Source organism: Pongo abelii, chromosome 1 (assembly GCF_028885655.2).
Source record: "Pongo abelii isolate AG06213 chromosome 1, NHGRI_mPonAbe1-v2.0_pri, whole genome shotgun sequence".
NCBI classification, from domain to species: Eukaryota; Metazoa; Chordata; class Mammalia; order Primates; family Hominidae; genus Pongo; species Pongo abelii.
This window is the reverse complement of record NC_071985.2, coordinates 77,641,523-77,661,140: the sequence shown is the minus strand read 5'-3', so window position 1 is coordinate 77,661,140 and position 19,618 is coordinate 77,641,523. Positions and strand designations below refer to the sequence as shown.

The window sequence follows — 19,618 nt, the reverse complement described above, 5'->3', positions numbered from 1 at the left end:
AGATTTGCACATGAAAAAAGACGTAATTTTCATTAAAACTACTAGATAAATGAAAGGTGACAATGTTAAAATCATTACAGATCGTAACCACTTCTGCTGGCCTGTATGTGCATGAGCATGTGTGTAATGGCTCTTTCTCAGTGTCCTTGGAACAACGTTCTGCTAGATATTCTACTTGTTTCTTTACCTTTCTCTTTCTCTCTTTCTAGCCGGAGACCACCCCCATCACCAACTCGTCCCACTATAATCCGCCCACTAGAATCCTCTCTGTTAGACTAAACGAAGTGTCTGGCATGGCAATTAATCACTAATGAATTATGCGAAAGCAACATATTTGATAAGCGCAGTAAATCATGAGTAGTCGCATGTGTGGACATCAGTAGGCAAGTAACCAGTTTTACTAATGCATTCATCACTCATCTTCATTGCTCATGGTATGTCAAACCTTTGGGGTTTGACTCGAAAACTGCTAACCTTTAGAGGCTTTATATGTTGTACTGACCAAGGTAGGTTTGTATAGCAGCCCTATACTTTGGGGATCATTTGCCTACCATGGCATATATTTGAAATTGCTTTGGACAAGTTTTCTAGGCTATCTACCAGGTAGCTCATTAAATATAATTCTTCAGATATGAGATAGTGGGCTTAGACCTAAGCCATACATATTTATTTTCCCACATTCTGTTTAGGATGACAGTAATTCTGTTGTCTACCATTAATGCTACTACCTACTCCATAATTGCCTATTTAGCTCCTCTTTTCTTCCTTTTTATTTCATAAGACTGCTAGGAAGTGATTTTTTAAAATTAGGACTCCTTAAGAATAAACTTTTCCAGAAGCACGAGGTAGTTTGCAAAGGAAAAGTCTGCACTGTTTGCTCTAAAGAGCTTCTCCTCATTCCAATGTGTTTTGCTTCATGCTAGAAGCATATGCAACAGTGAATAAAAGCTTCTTTTTTTGTTAATCAGTCAATAAATTTGGCTAATTAGTTTCAGAGTTCAAGGAAGAAGCAAAATATCACATCTCTAGAAGTGTTGGGAAAAATATAATTTCTGTCTTTACTTATATTCACCTCATGGTAGGTTATATTGAAGGCTGACATGGAGAATGTTTACTTTTCTATTTGCTCTAATTTTTGGCATAGCTAACTACACTTTGATACTAACTCCAGTTTTACTATTATTATTTTGGTTGGAGAAAAAAAATTCACTCTTTACATGCTAATTTGTAATCTTGTTACGTAAGAATTTATCCTACCTTTGAAACAGGTTCAGTGTAACTTTATATCCATTCTAGGCTTTCTTAATAAATCTTGAGGCTATGAGATAATCACATTTAAAGAATGGTTCCTAAAATAAAGTCAGTAGAAATGACATGGGATAAGAGCAGAGCTCACACTTTTACAGTTGTAGTATTTCAAAGTCCCTATCCAGGTCACTCCAGAAAAGGGTATTGAAACATTGAAATCTAAAGCAAATTTGCAATTTCTTAAGATTTCTAAAATTTACCAGAACAGTTTAGCCTGGGGGTTAATAGTTCAGTCTTGAGGCTAAGTTTTGGACTACCTAGGACCAGATGATTCACATGTAGGAAACAGCCAGAAGCCAACTGGAATTTTGTGTGCTAACTGTTCCCAGACAGCAGAGCAAGTATTCACTGAGTAGGGGTGTCCCATGACACTATTTCATATTCTACAGAAGTAAATCAGGTTTCACCAACTGAAATGTCTCCCTTTGAAAGTAGCAAACATGATTTGTATGTTAACTTAACTTTAATTTCCTGTGTAGTTTATACCCAGAGCAGATACTCATAAAGTATAAAGTAAAAACTTTTAACCATTATTAAAAAGAGAACTTGCCATGTTGAGTGCCATTGTATTGAACTTATTCTAAAGGCTTACAGCTAACCCATTTATAGTTGGTAAAAATCAGAAAATACAAGATTTACATAAAGATCATTTCGACTTTTAAGGTTACCAGTGATTGTATAAAAACATCACAATCCTAAATCCTCTCATATCTCACCCCAAACCCCAAACTGGGGGAAAAAAAGTTAACTCTTTGTGAATGGAACCAATGTGCAAGATACATACTGCATTTTTAAAATAGTGTCTCAGCTAAATGGAAAACTGTTAAGCAAACATCCATAGTAAAACAAATAATCTTCAGTGAGATCTTTTTATAAAACTTCTTGTTTTTAGGATTCCCTTTGCTTCTTCCTTTGAATTCTCTAAAATAGGCAGCTAACGGATTATATACTTCAGGGTTTGGCTTTGTGCTAAATGTGGTTTTGTGTTTTGCTGTATTTCAAAATTTTCCTTCTGTTAAAGGAAAATATTGTGAATAACCACTGGTGTGTTTTTAGATCAGCACAAACCATGTCAAAAAAAATTGGAGATTTTTTTTCCAATTTTCCTTCCACTGATCTTAGGCAGTAATAAACAATGGCATTTGTCATCTTTGGCACTTGCTTTTAGATTATAGTCCCACAGTTGTACTGCCCCAATTGTCTACCTTTGTGGGTACATTTTTGTTCTTTACTCCTAAGTTATTTCTAATAGAACCCAGCCTACCCTAGAATTTCAGCAGTGACATTGGAGAATATTTTTAATTTGCTGCAGTACTATGTCATATTATTAGTATGAATCTCATTTCCCAAAGGGTTTGTATTCTGCTAAAAGGAGATGCCAATGTTGAATGAAGTCTGAAACTCTAGGATGTACATAGTTTGACGTGCAGCATGCACACCAGGCCTTAAGATGGGAATGTAGCTTAATGAGTTTTCTGTTTCCCATACCATTTCTAATCTTTTGTGTAATTTCCTCTTAACTGATTGCTCTGATATTGTAAACACAATAGATGTAGCTCTATCATGTCTAGCATAATTTTAAAAATCAGTGTTTTTAGGATTTGGGAAAATAAACTGTAAATGTTTATTTGATAGGTAAATATAGTTTTATTGTCACATGCTAAATCTTGCATGCATATTGACTAATTGGAATAACCATTTACTCAATTATGGACAGATTATTGAAATAGTATTGATTTAGAACAAGTATATTGCATTTCTAAAAAACATCTACCAAGGTTACTCGTCTGAATATTGCTTTTAGCCGTGTTTTATAACATAGACGAGCAGTAGGGCCTGTTTATTAGCAAATTTCCTATTTGTTCCAATACAAACTCACTTTATTCTAAAGTATATTAATGAAACCAGTTCCTGTGATGTAACTATAAGCCTTCTCAACTTAGAATTAAAAAGTGGTCACATAGATTAATTTTGTGACTTTTTAGTATAGACAGTAGCCATAATTCTCAAATATGAAATGGGACCTAATACCAGTATGTGATAAATGTTGATGTTTTCTGTGTACAAACACATTTTCTATGCATGTGTCTCTGTGTATATGGTATATACCTAGTAAGTATGTTTCTGTTAGTATGTGTATTTTATGTCCATTTGAGTAGGTAGGTTTAAAAAATACTCGTTAAAATGCCACAAGCATGAGTGTGATTGTATGTGCATTGTGTGTATATATATAAATATATGTATATGTATGGTTGTAAATACCTATGTATACATGTACTTAGTATGTGTGGTATCAGGATATTTTTTAAACTGTGATAATACAACAGATAGCTTTGGATGATCTGCCATAACACGTGGTAACAATAGTTCATTTCTCATAACATATATGAGGTATACAAAATTTTCTAACTCCAGATTGTAGTCATTTTGAGAGGTACAAAGCTCATAATTACCATGACAACATGGTAATGTCCATAGACATTTGTATCTGAATCCACAGCACTTCTAAGAAGGAATTGCCTTTGACAATATTTTTGGGTAAGAAGTAAAACCTCTGGAGACCTATCTTTAAGATCTCTAATTGGAATTATAAATTATTTTTGGATTGCTGAGCTGAATCTTAAAAAGCTAAGTTGATATACACAGTCATTTTTCCTCTATGGTAGAAGTAAAAAAAAAGGGACATAGCAACATTAAAGTAGTGGATTTTTCTGAGTAAATTTGCTGAAAATATAAGGGAGAAGCTATCTAATACCTTGGAGGTAGGTCATCCACTTTTTCAGGTAAACATTTTTGATTTGGCAAATGGCATAATTATTTGAAAGTGACAAGAATCTCCTCAGAATGAAGAATAAAGCCTAATAGGTCTCTAACTGTTGAACTCATGAAAGAAGATAGTGTATGAGACTTAAGCCATGAGTTTTGTATCATTTCAATTAGAAGACTACTAGCTGTAAGCTCAGAGTTTAATGTAAATGAATCTAGATGATTTTGGAGAAATGATTATTAGTTCACCAGATCACTCATTATACATTCTAAAAAGCTCAAATGAGTCTTCTAGATATTCTTACTCATCCTGTCTAATTGGTATGTTTAAAATTATGTGGTGCTGTGTAGGTGAAACCTTAAGAATATTTTTGAAGCGTATGTAATATATGCACTGCTATTTGTGTGTGTGTGTGTCTTTGTATATATGTAAGAGTGTGTGTATGTGTGAGAGCAAGAGAAAGGAAACTCAAAGAGGAGTGTTTGTCTTAAGACCTGTTTCATACTGGTATATTGGTGAGACTTCTCACCTCTGGTTGGAGGTTTCACACATGGCTCAACTTAAGTCATTAATCTCTTTTTAATTTTTACTCTTGAATTCCTTAAACTTCGCTCATTATGAAATGTTTTAAAATTATGACAAAAATTACTCTGTCTAACCTCTTGCCTTGTCTGCTACCAGTTTGTTAAAAATTATTCCCTCCAACCAGTAATTCCACCACTACTACTTGATTTGTGTTATATTTCCTATGTACAGCCTTTGTTTTGCTTGCTTGTCTATTTTTACTTTCCCTTTTTTGGGTCAAATTTTTCTTTTGCTTTGTTTGAAGAAGGAATATACAGAAGTAAAATCTTGTCTTCTCTGCTGATTCTTTAATTAATATGAGCTGGATACTTTCCACTGTCTTCTTGGCACTTTCAGGATTTCTTAATGCTGATATATGGACTCTTAGAATGGAATTTTTGAAGAAAAATCTCAAGGCCTGTATCATTCTTGAAGGTCATATGTACCTATTGTGAAAATGTGAAGCTGTATTTCTGAAGCTGAAATAAACTATAACATTTGAAGGACCCCTTTTCCTCATTCTTGTATATATTTGAGTCATGTCTATGCCTTTCAGTAATACCTGAGACTTCTAAATATTTATAGCTCTTTTGATTAAATTGTCCCAGAGTTACCAAAGTAAAGAATGACAGCATTTTGCATTTCTGTCATTAATTTGGAGAAAGATGGGATTTTTAAAGGGAACAAATTGGATAAATCAGAGGCAGAAGAGTGGGAGACATTGTGTTTCTGATTTGATGTCATTATTGGAATCGACTGACGAACACAAACCTTAGCAGGAGGGTATGATGTGATAGTTACCAAGAAGCACCATGACAGTTTGCTGTTGAAAATGAAGCATTTATTTTAAAAATTCTGGGAAGTGGAAGGAGGAAAGATGGTGTGCCCAAATGTTAGGTCCACAGAAGGCATTTCTTATAGCAAATATTTGAGCTCCTGACCCAACAATTAGCCTCTGTTATTTGTTCACTGGGCATAGACAGGACAATTTGCCCCTTTCAGTTTCCCCAGTTTTTTGTTGTTTGTTGTTTGTTTGTTTTTGAGACGGAGTCTCGCTCTTGCCCAGGCTGAAGTTCAGTGGCGCTATCTCGGCTCACTGCAAACTCCGCCTCCCGGGTTCACGCCATTCTCCTGCCTCAGCCTCCCGAGGAGCTGGGACTACAGGCACCCACCACCACACCCGGCTAATTAATTTTTTTTTGTAATTTAGTAGAGACGGGGTTTCACCATGTTAGCCAGGATGGTCTCGATCTCTTGACCTCGTGATCCGCCCACCTCGGCTTCCCAAAGTGCTGGGATTACAGGCGTGAGCCACCGCACCTGGCCCAGTTTCCCCAGTTTTAAGAGAATGTATTCAGAAAATGAAAGAATGACACAACTTTGTCCTAATTTTGAGTTTCCAGAGAATAGAGGAAGACTCTCTATTACAAGAGTTTTGATGACAAGTCCCTTATCAATTGACATATTCCCAGATTGTGCCATCTAAATGCAGAAGACAAGAAGGGGATAGGAGGAGAGAGATGTTGGTTTATTTTCTTTCTGCGATCAGGGCGTGCTCATTGTGAAAAGATGAACTGGACAGATTGTTGTGTTAATTTACTCTTTCCTGTGGAATTTCTTTCTCATATCTATACATTTTCCATGAGTGGAACATCTGTGCCTTCAAAGGAAGCTTCTTACTGAAAGAAAGATTCTGGATGTGAATCATGCTGTATACTTGTGTTCTGTTTGTTTGTTTGTTTTGTTTTAACTGCATGATTTTGAAGTATGTTAATCATATATTCAGAATAGTTTCTAAAGGTAATTTCCAAAAACAAACTTATTGTAACTATTTGGCAATTTTCCATTTGTGTTTTAAATAGCTCTGGCATTGGTGTAAACATATGCTCAATCTGTTTCCAAGATTTTTGTTTTTCTGATGGGACCTTAAATTTCATACTGAGAAACGTGTTTGGTATTTGGTTTAGATTGACCTCAAACTTTGCTTCCAAGCACTTCAACACACACCTGGCATAGCCACTTTTCAGACCTGTTACTAGTATTATTTTACATTATGGCAGCCTAATAATTAGAATACATACAAGAGATATTGGCTAAAACTACAACCTTAATTCAAAATTTCTCAAAGTGCATTCCATGAAATCTTAATAAGTAAGTTTTACATACACATACACCAAGGGTTTTTTGGCGAAATATGCTCGAGAAATGACTAAAAATCAAATGTTTCTTTATTGAAAGACTTCACAGAAGCCTTAAAATCAGACCGCATTGTGAATCTCCAAGAGATGAGTAATGTCTACATATTTCTCAGACTTATTTGACCATAGAACATCTCAAGGAACTAATGTCCTGAGGCACATGCCTTAGGAGACTGCTTCAGTGGCTTTAAGCCAAAGGAAAAGACATTGAGTGTGATTTCCTCAGTACAGACTCTCACGAACAAAAAGTTGGATGATAAAATCAAATGTACTACTCAGGAGGCTGAGGCAGGAGGATCAGTTCAGCCCAAGAGTTTGATACCGGATTGGCAACACAGCAAGACCTCATCTCTAAAAAAAAAAAAGTTGGTTTTAATTAGCTGGACATGGTGGCTCATGACTGTAGTTCCATCTACCGGGGAGGCTGAGACAGGAGGATCACTTGAGCCCAAGAGTTTGAGACTGCAATGAACTGTGATCGTGCCACTGCATTCCAGCCTGAGGAGCGGAATGGGACCCCACCATCTCTTAAAAAAGAAAAAGACCAAATGTAAGAGCAACAAGAGCTCTCAACTAAGGGCAATTCATCTGGAGCTCTGGTACTTTGTCAAAGGAGTATCTGACTCTTAAGGAGGAAAGTCACACTGGAACAGGTAGCACAAAAGCAGTTTAGAGACATACATGCATTGAGTCTTAATGAGACTTACGTAGGATTCAGATAATTTTATACCTTACCTTTTCTCTCTGATTCTCCAAAAAAGGGATTCTTTAAATTACCTCCATGAGATTATTGTGAAGGAAGGGATCCAGGTTGATTTAAGATTAATCATCAGAGAAGAATGTTGAAGAATACCTATTCCTATTGCCTTTCTTTCCTCCCTTTCCCAAGCCTTCAGGCTCACTCACTGCTCTGGGTTATTAACTTACCTAAATTACGGGCAAAGAAAGCAAACAGAGCATTTTTTGTGAGTTTCTTTTTGTTGTTGTTTTTTGTTTTGGGACAGAGTCTCACTCTGTTGCCCAGGCTGCAATGCAGTGGTGTGATCTTGGCTCACTGCAACCTCTGCCTCCCAAGTTCAAGTGATTCTTATGCCTCAGCCTCCCCAGCAGCTAGGATTACAGGCATGTGCCACCATGCCTGGCTAATTTTTGCATTTTTAGTAGAGACGGCATTTCACCACATTGGCCAGGCAGGTCTCGAACTCCTGACCTCAAGTGATCCATCCGCCTCAGCTTCCCAAAGTGCTGGGATTACAGGCATAAGCCACTGCACCGGGCCTTTTTTGTGAGATTTTAACAGAAAAGAAAAAAGCTATAAGGAAGACCTCCTCAGAGATCTGGCCAGAGGAATGTCACCATAAGACCAAATTGCAGTGTTGACATAGAGCCAAAAGAATGTGGGTAATTCATCATTCTTGTTAATAATTGAGTCTTTCATATATAAATTACACCCATGTTCCAGATACAACTTTTCCAATCTCCTTTACCTGTTTTGGCCAAAACATGCTGCTTTGAAGTTATTTTTCAGAATGCTTAAGAAAATATAACCTGAAATTATAGTCTTGATTAGGCAAATTTGCTTATATGTTGAATACTAGGATGGTGAGCTTAAGAATTTGTTAGCAACTCAGTATTCCAGTTTAGTACTGCAACTTTCATATGGGAGTGGCAATTGTATGAGGTACCTTTGTAGCTCTACATGTAAAAAGCCCAAATATTTGCAGCACTTGCCTTTAAGCATTTCGGCACTGTATAAGTAATATAAAAATTATGCAAAAGAAAGAGCAAAAACCCCAACTGCCCATATCCTCAAAAGAACTAATTTTGACCCAGTAAATGGTATCATCAACAACAATGCTTTTTCAGCAATGACAGGAAGGGTAGATACAGTAAAGTGAAGATGAAAAGAAAAAGCTGTCTGAGGATATAAACGTCACCCTGATGTTTCAAGCAAACATTCTAGCTGTCAGTGGAATATATTCCAAGACATAAAGTTTCTGATCCTGTTTCTGGATCAGAACACCAAACTAGCTCAAACAGGAAAGTGTTTTGGCATATGCTAACAGAATGTTGCTTCAGCACTGTGGACTTGCTGTTCAGTTTAATGGCCCACCTCCCCACCCTGCTGAGGTAATTAAAGTGTTCTAAAGCCCCCTCAGAACTCGAAAATAGTTTCTGTTTTCTGGGCAGGTGATAAATCTCATTGAGCTCGACAGAAATTTAATTACACTTTCTTCATGAAAACACCAGGGATACCCATTACCTGGATCTCTAAAGCTAAAGCCTTGCAGACCTCCCTAGCCCCTGCCCCGGCCCTGAAGTTGAAAGGTTAGGTACCAATAACAAGTTCTCCATCATTTAAATGGATGGGAGGCCTCTTTAGTGTAGTCAGCTTAAACTGGACTGAAGAAAAATTGATTTTGGACTTTGGGGAAGGTAGGATCATTTTTTACCACTGCCCAGAAATAGACCAGTCAGTTTGGCTCCACTAACATCTCATAGAAAATGAAAAAGAAGTTTTTCTGTTTTTGTTTTTGTTTATAGACTTCATTACTCCACTCACTGAAGTGTAACAAGAATAAGATGGAACTGAGTATGTTGTTGAACACCTGGATAAGAAGTCAAAGAGAGTAGGGTCTTGAGATAATCTCACCATTCTACAGCTTGCTATAATGTTGAGTTCATTAATGGTTTGGTTAGAAAGGGGAAATTAAAGTGTAGACTTCTGCCAGAAACTAGAGGGAAAGCTTTATTTGGCCTGCTGTTTTCCTACTTACAAAGCTGTTCATTGCAATGTAGAGTTTACTGTATTTTCTCTAGCTGCAAATCATCTCCCTGCTGAACACAAGAAAGGCTGATGTTAAATGAAGCACAACTTGGACCCTCACTTCATTATCCGTAGGTCTGATGAAATGCAAGCCAGCCTAGGGAAATGGAGAAAGATCCAGCAGACCAGATTTCATTTACCTGGGGCCCACTTCAGAATAAATCAGAATTACAGTTATACCTAGCTCTTAGACAGAGGGAAATCCTAGAAAATCCTGGGGTTGCCATGGACCAGACCTTGCCTCCTAGTTTCCCTAGGCCTGAATCCAGGCTATTACATACCAGGACTACTCACCTGGAGCAAATTCTTATTTGCAAATCCTTTTTTTCTGAGATCAACCTCTGGCATTCTCTGCATTGTGATTACATTGCTCATTTGATCCCTTGACACCTTCTAATTTACCTCACTTAAAAAAAAATTTAACCTGCCATTGGCTATATCAACTCCCTCTCCCTTTATGGAGATTTCACAACATTCATTGAAATCTTTGGAAATAACTGAGTTTCACAAAATCAGGGTTGAAAATCAAATATACAAGTTATAAAGGTATCTGGCTCAGGGCCTAGTCCCAGTTCTCCTGAATAAGAGTGCATGGATTTATCATTCCATGGTGCAAAATAAGAAGCTTTTTGAGTGAGCTCAAATGGCTCATACCTAGAACATCACTAGTAGCCAGGAAAAGTCCTGGGAACTGCTAACTTAGCTATGTGATGTCCCTTCAATTCCTTTGCATGTCTGCATGTTTTTGTGTGTGATTTGAATTTGACTTTTGTGAGCTATTTTTGCATGCTATTATTTGGGTTTATTTTATAATTTAAACATTGTTTTCTTCCTCTGCATCTGTGTCTTTCTTTTTGTTATTTTGTTTTGTTTTGTTTTTACTAGGCGACCCCCTCCTGCAGTTCCAGGACGACCATCTTAACCCCCATCATTCATCTCCTTTTGTTTCCAACAACATGTCTATCCATGGTATTTAAAAGCTTTTCATTTGCACTATATGTTGTATGTACATAAAAACTTTTATTTTTCATCCATGTCTATAATAAAAACAAAGTTTATTCTATATAAAAATGAAGTGTGTTCTGTTTCTTTTTTTAAAGAAGACCTAAATTTAAAAAAGAATTTGTTTCAACTAAAACAAGGTAAGGTGAATATATTATGTGTTCATCTAAGGAGCTTAATTCAAAAGTTCTTAAAGTATTGTGATTTAAGATGGTCTTTGGTAGAGACTAATAATCTACCTTCAAGTGAAATTTCTGTCCAATAGAAGAATAAAAAGAAAATTTATGGATGTCTAGAAAAAAACACAGAAGACTAAATAATTCCAGTCCACCTCCAGGAATCCCATTTTTACTTATTATTGCACCAAAATGTTTTTTCCTATTTTTATTGTTTTTCTAAACACTCTTATGGGAGATAAAATGTAAGATCATAGAAGAAACTGTAGAGCTAAAACACATAAACCTCATAAATTCTATATGGCAAATTTAAGGGAGAAAAACCACATCATTCAGAATAAAAGTACAAGGCAAGGAAATGTTGCCACCTCGAGAAGAAAGACCCTTCATGATGTCAGTAAAGCACTAGAAAAATGGAGTCCATATAAGTTTGAAGGAAAAGAGAACTTTTTATTCCTCTATCCTCAAATGGTAATTCTAACACTAAAATTTTAATCTATAATTTTTTAACAAGCATCCCAAAGATGTATCCAAATAAAATGTTTATTATTTAGGTAATATAGTACATTCCACCAAATATGTGATCTGAAGCCTTCCCAAAGGTTTAAGATTTAATTCAGAATTTTATTTTTTGAAAATTTATGTGGCCTAAAATAGAGCTTGAAAGTAGTCCTTCTCAAATGAGATCACTTCTGAATGTGCTCCCCTTCAGCATATTAAGATGATAGAAAACTACATGACAAGAGAGTCAAAAAAATCATTCATCAATTCTATTTACTTCACATCTGACCTAGGCAAGCCCTGGCAAAGGAGGTATTTGGAAGATGTGGGCAGTAACCCCCAGTTGTAAAAGGGAGAGTCCTCATTAGTAATGCTCTTTCTTTGGACCACAAATTTTTTTAAGGACTGAGTTCTCCACTCCTCAAAAATGAAAAATCAGTTTCTTGGTTTAAAATGTTCATATGGCATGTTACATTATTTTAATTGTATCCCCGGTCCAGTGACTACCATTTAAAATCACTGATAACTAAGAAAGTTCAAAGGCTCCAAACCAAGGCATCAACTGAAGCTCATGTGTAGCAGGAAGGAGGTGACTTGATGCAAAATAGCAAACAGCATGCAGTCTTTTGTCCTTTCCTTCCCCTCCCGTCCAGGCATTTGATTTTTAAATCAATATTCTTAGTGGATAGCATTCTTCATTCCAATAGACAAAAATGTATCTAGATGATTTCATACCACCTCCCCAAATAAAAACCGAAGTTGTCAAAGAGGAGGTTTTCTTCAATTCATTTTTTAAAAGTGTTTGGTACTTTTTCACTTTGTCTTAAACATGGACTTATTTTTATATGCAGTGTTACACAGTTTCGATGTATAAAACTTAAATTGACCTCATGAACGATGAGAAGGAAAAACTCCAGTCATAACAGAATGAAATGACAACCTTACTCAGTTTTCCTTAACAAAGAAGTGTGTTCCCTTCCTTACATTCTATAGGCAAGAAAAAAGAGGGCAGGGGAAAGGGATAGGGGGGCAGCCTGGAGTAAAATTAAATTATGCTAAGATTTGTTAATATGTATTTAGTAAATAGTATTTCTATGTCTCATAATGTACCCTTCCCCCAACTCTTCTTACCTCCACCTCCACCCTGCTATGTTTAATAAGGTTAAAAAATTACTCCCTTTTTCAGAGTTGATCATAACTCAGGATAGTCAGGAAGAGCCAAACTATTATGCCTTTAGTAAACATAATATTCCTTATATATTTTCATTCCTTTATTTATGCATCAAACATTTCTTGAATTCATGATAATGTCCTGGACCCTGGGAATACCAGAGAAGTAACAGAATAAAAGTAGCTTACAAAATAGCTAAATAAGCAATTACAATGTAGTGCTACAATAAGAGAAAAGTTTGGTTGTCTTTCCAGGGAGAACTGTTCTGACTTCAGTACTGAACCAGCTATCTGAGTTTTAGTGTCCTGTTATCAACTTTACCCAACACATGCTAATGTTCCAGAACATTGTGATTTTGACTTCTAACAAAGAAAGGAATACTAGAACTCATTTCAGCCAATCAGAAACTGAACTTTTCATTCTGAATGGAATTATATGATTCAAGATGTAAATCACACAGGTGTTGGTAGAGAAAAAGGCATACTGGTATCAAAACTGTAAACTGGCCTTTGTCTCCTAACAAAAAACACTTTGGATTCAGGTTCTCCACAGCAATCTTCCACTGGCCACAGTGAGGGGAGCTAGGTTTCCCCAGTCTCCAGCTAGAAAAACTCAGAACATCTAAAGATCTGAAAGATGGAAAAAAGAGAACTAAAGGTAGGAAAAAAATAAATGAAACTTCCAATTCTTTCCTCATGGGGTTTCCCTGGCAAATGTTTGTATGCCTTGGAAGCCACATAAACATTGAGGGGTGTTTCAACAGACATCCTAGAAGTTGAAAGCCACAAGGAGGTAAGGAAATAACATCTGATGTTCAGTTACAGGTGAAGATAATTTTAATGGGTTGGGGGCATGATAAATTTCAATGCTCTTTATCCTAAAGTTTGAAAAAAATGTTGTACTTGCCAACATCTTTTATAACTCAGGGGGCATGATAAATTTCAATGCTCTTTATCCTAAAGTTTGAAAAAAATGTTGTACTTGCCAACATCTTTTATAACTCAGCATTAAGTATAATTTTTTTAAATCCTCAGAAAATTGATACCAGATTCTTTAGTGCAGTTCCCTGAGATTCTGAAGTAAACCTTCTCAACTGTGAATGCATTTTTAAACAATGAACCTCAGTCACAGGAAGTTAAGATTGCTGAGAAAGAAAAAAAAAAACTTGTATAGACTTTTATAATTACTAGGGTCTAAATCTGAATAAATCACATTGAGCTTATAACACTGTGTTTCCTATTTAAAGGGATATACTAGCTGTCTCTATTACCATAGTACAGGTGCTCCTTGACTTATGATAGGGTTACATCTCAATAAACCACCACAAGTTGAAAATATTGTAAGTCAAAAATGCATGCAATACCCTGATGAACCCATGATAAAGTAAAAATATCCTAAGTTGGGGAGGACACAGAGCAAGATGGCCAAACAGAAGCCTCCACTGATTGTTCTCCATGCACGAACATCAAATTTAACAACTATCTACACAAAAAAGCACCTTCATAAGAACCAAAAATCAGTGATCACAAAGTGACCACAGTACCTGGTTTTAACTTCGTATTGTTGAAAGAAGCACTGAAGAAGGTAAGAAAGACAATCTTGAATTGCTGGCACCACCCCTCCCCCATCCCCTGGCAGCAGCCACATAGTGTGGAGAGAGAATCTGTGCACTTGGAGGGAGGGCACAGCGATTGTGGGACTCTAGAATTCAGTGCTGCCAATACTGGGCAGAACTTAGCTGTTGCCAATGGAGGGACCATTTAGACCACCCCTAGCCAGAGGAGAATTGCCCATCCCAGGTTTCAGAAACTGAGTTTCGACTACCTCCACCACCATGGGCTAAAGTGCTCTGAGGTCCTAAATAAACTTGAAAGCCTGTCTGGGCCACAACAACTGCAATACCCAGGCAAGTCCTAGGCTGTGCTGCGCTCTGAGCCAGTGGACTGGGGAGCGCACGATTTAGTAAGACACCAGCCAGGATGGCTAAGTAAGTGCTTACAGCACCCCTCCCCCAACCCCAGGCAACATAGCTTATGGCTCCAAAAGGGACTCCTTCCTTTGCTTGAGGAGAGAAGAAGGAAGAGTGAAAAGGACTTTGTCTTGCAACTTGGATACCAGTTCAGCCAGAGTAGGATAGGTACTGGACAAAATCCTGAGGCACTCATTGCAGGCCCTAGCTCTTGGATGACATTTCTAGATATACCCTGGGCCAAAAGGGAACTCACTGCCTTGAAGGGAAGGACTCAGTCTTGGCAGATTTCATCACATGCTGAATAAAGAGCCTTTGGACCCTGAAAAATCAGTAGCAGTAGCCAAGTAGTACATACCATAGGCCTCAGCTGAGACTTTGAAATGCACTGGCTTCACATGTGACCCAGCACATTCACAGGTCTGGTGGCTATGAGGAGAGACCACTTCTGCTTGAGAAGAACAGAGGGAAGAATAAAGGGGACTCTGTCTTGAGCTTAGGTACCAGCTTAGCCACAGTGGGAAAGAGCACCAAGCCAGCTCTTTGGGTCCCTGATTTCCAGTCTTGGCTCTTGGATGGCATCTCTGGACCTATTCAGGGCCAGAGAGGAGCCCACTGCCCTGAAGGGTAAGTCACTTTCCTGGCAGCATCCAACACATGCTGGCAGAAGAGCCCTTGGGCCTTAAGTGAACATTGGCAGTATCCCGGCAGTACTCCTCATGGGCCTGTGGTGGTGTTGGACACGAGGAGAAACTCCTTTGCCTGGGGAAGGGCAGGAAAGGGTGGGAAGGACTTCAGTGATTCGGGTGCCAGGTCAGCCACAGTAGAATACAAAACCAGGTAGATTTTTAAAGTTTCCAACTCCAGGCCCTGACTCCCAGACAGCATCTCTGGACTCACCCAGGGCCCAGGGGAACTTGAGCCCCTGAAGGAAAGGACACAGCCTTGCTGGTTTTGCCACCTGCTGATTGCAGCGCCCTAGAGCCTTGAGCGAACATAGATGGTAGCCAGGTAATAGTTACAGTGGGCCTTGGGTAAGACCCAGTGCTATGCTTGCTTCAGGTCTGATCCAGGGCAGTCCCAGTAGTGGTGGCCACAGGGGTGCTTGTATCACCCCTCCCCTAGCTCCAGTCAGCTCAGCACAGAAAGAGAGACTCTGTTTCTTTGGGAAAAAGTAAAGGAAGAGAACAAGAGTCTCTGCCTGGTAATCCAGAGAATTATTCTGGATATTATCTAGGACCACGAAGGTGGTACCTCTGTGAGTCTGCAAGAGCCACAGCGTTACTGGGCTTGGGGTACCCCTTAATGCTGATATGGCTGCAGTGGCCAAAAACTTAGATCATAACACCCAAGTCCCTTCAAATACCTGGAAAACATTCCCAAGAAGGACAGGTACAAACAAGCCCAGACCAGACATCAACAAGCATCCACAAGCACAGGACCATCCAGGAAAACATGACCTTACCAAACAAACTAAATAAGACATCAGTGACCAATACTGAAGAGACAGAGATATGTGACCTTTCAGACAAGGGAATTCAAAATAGCTGTTTTGAGGAAATTCAAAAAAATTCAAGATAACACAGTGAGGGAGAATTCAGAATTCTATCAAATAAATTTAACAAAGAAATTGAAATAATTAAAAAGAATCAAGCAGAAATTCTGGAGTTGAAAAATGCCATTGACATACTGAAGGATGCATCCATCAGACGCTCTTAGCAGAACTGATCAAGCAGAAGAAAGAATTAGTGAGCTTGAAGCCAGGCTGCTTGAAAATATATAGAGGGGACAGAAGAATAATTCCAAGTTGAACCATTGTATGTCAGCTACAAATATATACCACTGTATATATTTTTGTTATTGTTTTTGATGCTACAAGTTACTATTGAATCTAAATACTGTCAACATATTAAGATCAGACTAGGTGGCAGGCTATTGGATGAGTCAACACTATAAACTCCTACTCCCATACTCAGTTTTTAATCAAATCAAGTTTTATCGTACATTATGTCACATCCCAATTTTCAGCCCCAGTTCACATCTTCAATGAACCTCATGAACATGAGCCATGAGTAGATAATAAAGAAAGCCTAAGCAAGCCATAGAAGACCAAAGAGACTTAAGGATTTGCAAGGCAGTAACCAAGAAGTCACTAATGTGGGTTCTGCCTCTCAAAACAGCTACTAACAAAGTATTTTGATGTTCTACATAACATTATCGAAAAATTAGCCTCTCAGGCTTTTAAGGGTTATATTCCCTTCTCTCTCTTTTTTATTTTGTTTTCTGAGATGGAGTCTCGCTCTGTCACCCACGCTGGAGTGCAGTGGCTCGATCCCGGCTCACTGCCACCTCCGCCTCCCGGGTTCAAGCGATTCTCATGCCTTAGCCTCCAGAGTAGCTGGGACTACAAGTGCCTGCCACCACACCCGGCTAATTTTTGTATTTTTAGTAGAGATGGGGTTTCACAATGTTGGCCAGGCTGGTCTTAAACTCCTGACCTCAAGTGATCTGCCCACCTCAGTCTCCCAAAGTGCTGGGTTTACAGGTGTGAGCCACCGTGCCCAGCCTCCTTGTTCTTATCTCTGAGGGTACATTCAGAAGGCAATGGAGAGCAAGTTAGAGTCAAAGAGATGATTCCTTCTGCCTCTTTTTTTTTCTTTTAAAGACAAAAATATTCTCAGCTACATCCACAAAATCTGCTCAATGCCTTAAAGATCTATTTATTTTGCAACTTAAAAAGAGTGTGAAGCCCACAGTGTTCTCACTGACCAGAGTCCAAATGTCACTCGGGCCCAGCACAAGGCCACAGGGCCAGCCTGGAGTGGCGAGCAGTGAGCCAACAGAGCTTGTAAAGTAGAAGCAGCTCCTCTTGAGCCAGGTTTCGTGGGAGCCTGAGGGACCTCAGCATTGGTAAAATCAATTTGTTCCATCATCCTAATAGTATTATGGTCAAAGAATTACAGAGCTAGTCTGTTTAGGACAGAAGACCTTAGGATCATACTGGATGTTACTTGATTCTCAATGCCAGTTGGTTCCATTTGGTGGCAGAAAAGGCCATTTGTCTTTCTAAGCCCTTTCCATGGGTACTTTTACCCCAGCATTACCTGATGGGCATAAGGAGGCAGCACCAAATAGTGTTGCCAGACTTGTGGTGCTGAGCATATGCCAGCCAATTGGGAAATGGCTGCTTCCTGACTACCCCACCTCTGGGGAATTATCTCATTAATCACAGTAATATACCAGGAGGAAAATGATGTTTTAACTTTTTGATGATAGTTATTGTTCGCCAAGTTAAACAAACCAACATTGATGGCATCTGTGAGTTACGAAAGGAAAAAAAGCAAAAAGTATAGGCGTGGTCTAAGCTAGCATGCCCAACAAGCCTTCAGCTGTTTCTAATCTGCCTCTCCCCTGCAGCTGAGCCCTCTTGGTGGCCAAAGGAGTATGCCTTATCAGGCCCGACCTTCCACAGAGTGTTGGTCAAACCCTGGCTCTCACCTAAGCTCTGATCACTTTGCCCAAAATCAAAATTTTTAGAGCACTACAATGACACTGCTCGCTATTAGAAGTTTGCACTGTTCTGAGGAGGTTTGTGACATTATCCCCAAAAGGTCCTTGTCAAAATGCACATAACCCAGAGAACTAGCACATTAATCCCATTAGTGAGCAATAATGTGCTTATGAGGATGTGAAAAGGCCTACACTCTGAGAACACATCTCCTTCAAGGTGAAAAGGAAGCCCCCAAAATTCACCCCTCCCTACCCACCCACTCACACGCTCACTACTACTATCTGCCTTACACTTACTGGAACTTACATCATTAACCTTTTATCCCAGCCTGTGTCAATCATCCAAGAACCCCTGGATTCTAGGCCACTCTCCACGCTAATTTCCATGCAGTTCTGTATGTTCCTATTCTGTCTTCCCATCTCTCCCAAACTTCCGTAACCCTTCCACTGTCTCCTCTATAATTCACTGCCCATGATCAACAAAATTCCCTGTATCTTCAACCTATTCTCTGGATATGCACTTCACAATCTTACTCTAACAAACCAGAGTTTCTCTAAAAGGACTGCCTCCCCTGCATCCTTTTCAAAAGGTGACAGCTTGTCTCCCACAGCCCTCACACTGCTGAGCCTGAAGTGGGGTAGTTATCCTCATTTTTTGTTTTGTTTTCAGACCATTCTTCTTTCCTCCTCACTAAAACCCCCAGCTTTGAACCTCATGGCATCAGATTATAGCACTATCTATATGACCCTATGTGTTGCTTTTAACTACCAATGCCCAATTCATTCTCCCTTATTTCTTGATGATTTCAGCTCCTGTTTCAATGTCACTCCCACCAGTGATACTCCTGTTTTAATTCTTGGGGATTTTCATATGCTTCTTGGTAATCCACCCTCACCCTGCCTCTCATTTTCTTGACTTCACTCTTTCAATGATCATTTTTTTTTCTTCTACTTGAGTGCTAAGTAGTGAGATCTTGCAATGATCTTGCTCTCCACTCCATCTCAGCTACTCATTTCCAAAATTAAAACCTTGTCTTTCCCTACTCTCTCATCTCTATATCCTATCTTTCTAGCCTACTTCTATTGTTTTAATCTCTTGGATCTTCAATCTATTGACCTTTATGCTGTCCCTCAGCCCTCTGTCCTTCACCCTTCTTAAGGTTCACTCTCCTTACCCAACTTAAATTGAATGGTCAATCATTGTCATCATGCCCATGCATATATACCTGTCTCCCTTGCCCTTCTCTCAATTTGTTAAAACCACCATTCTGGGTAAATCTAACTCTCTGCCTACTCCGGTTTGCACCCATGTAACTGTACATGGTCTGGAAAGCACACACACAAGTAAAGAACAAAGCCAGGATAACTGGTTTCACTTTAAATTAATCACCACCATATTCAAGTGAGCCCTTAATACTGCCAAGAAATTACACTAAGCATCCCTTGTTCATTCACTCTCCCAATGTCCTAAGTTGTTTTACACCTTTTCTCTCACTCCCCTATCCTCAATCTCAGCTGATTCCTTGCCTCCAACTTCCTGAGAAAATTGAAGCAATCAGAAAAGAACTCCCAAAGAATCTCATTACCTCATCTACCCATTTACTAATATTGGTATTCATCTACTC

The 19,618-nt window shown here is 38.6% G+C and overlaps 2 protein-coding genes across 6 annotated transcripts in view; both read left to right on the top strand.

Moving 5' to 3' along the window:
• The window catches only part of DNM3 (dynamin 3), a 577,169-nt gene extending 566,434 nt beyond the window's left edge, over positions 1 to 10,735 (top strand). For 3 of the 5 annotated variants that reach the window (XM_024249215.3, XM_024249213.3, XM_063726449.1), the window contains one exon: positions 210 to 10,735. In XM_024249215.3, coding sequence (XP_024104983.2) covers positions 210 to 279 — 70 coding nt within the window. In that variant the 3' untranslated portion in view covers positions 280 to 10,735. The remainder of the gene's footprint in view (positions 1 to 209) is intronic. The other 2 variants (XM_024249216.3, XM_054525302.2) reach the window with 1 other exon arrangement.
• A 2,173-nt stretch (positions 10,736 to 12,908) lies between these two features.
• Positions 12,909 to 19,618, top strand: part of C1H1orf105 (chromosome 1 C1orf105 homolog) — a 48,041-nt gene continuing 41,331 nt past the window's right edge. The window contains exon 1 of the mRNA XM_002809793.4: positions 12,909 to 13,171. Coding sequence (XP_002809839.1) covers positions 13,151 to 13,171 — 21 coding nt within the window. The 5' untranslated portion in view covers positions 12,909 to 13,150. The remainder of the gene's footprint in view (positions 13,172 to 19,618) is intronic.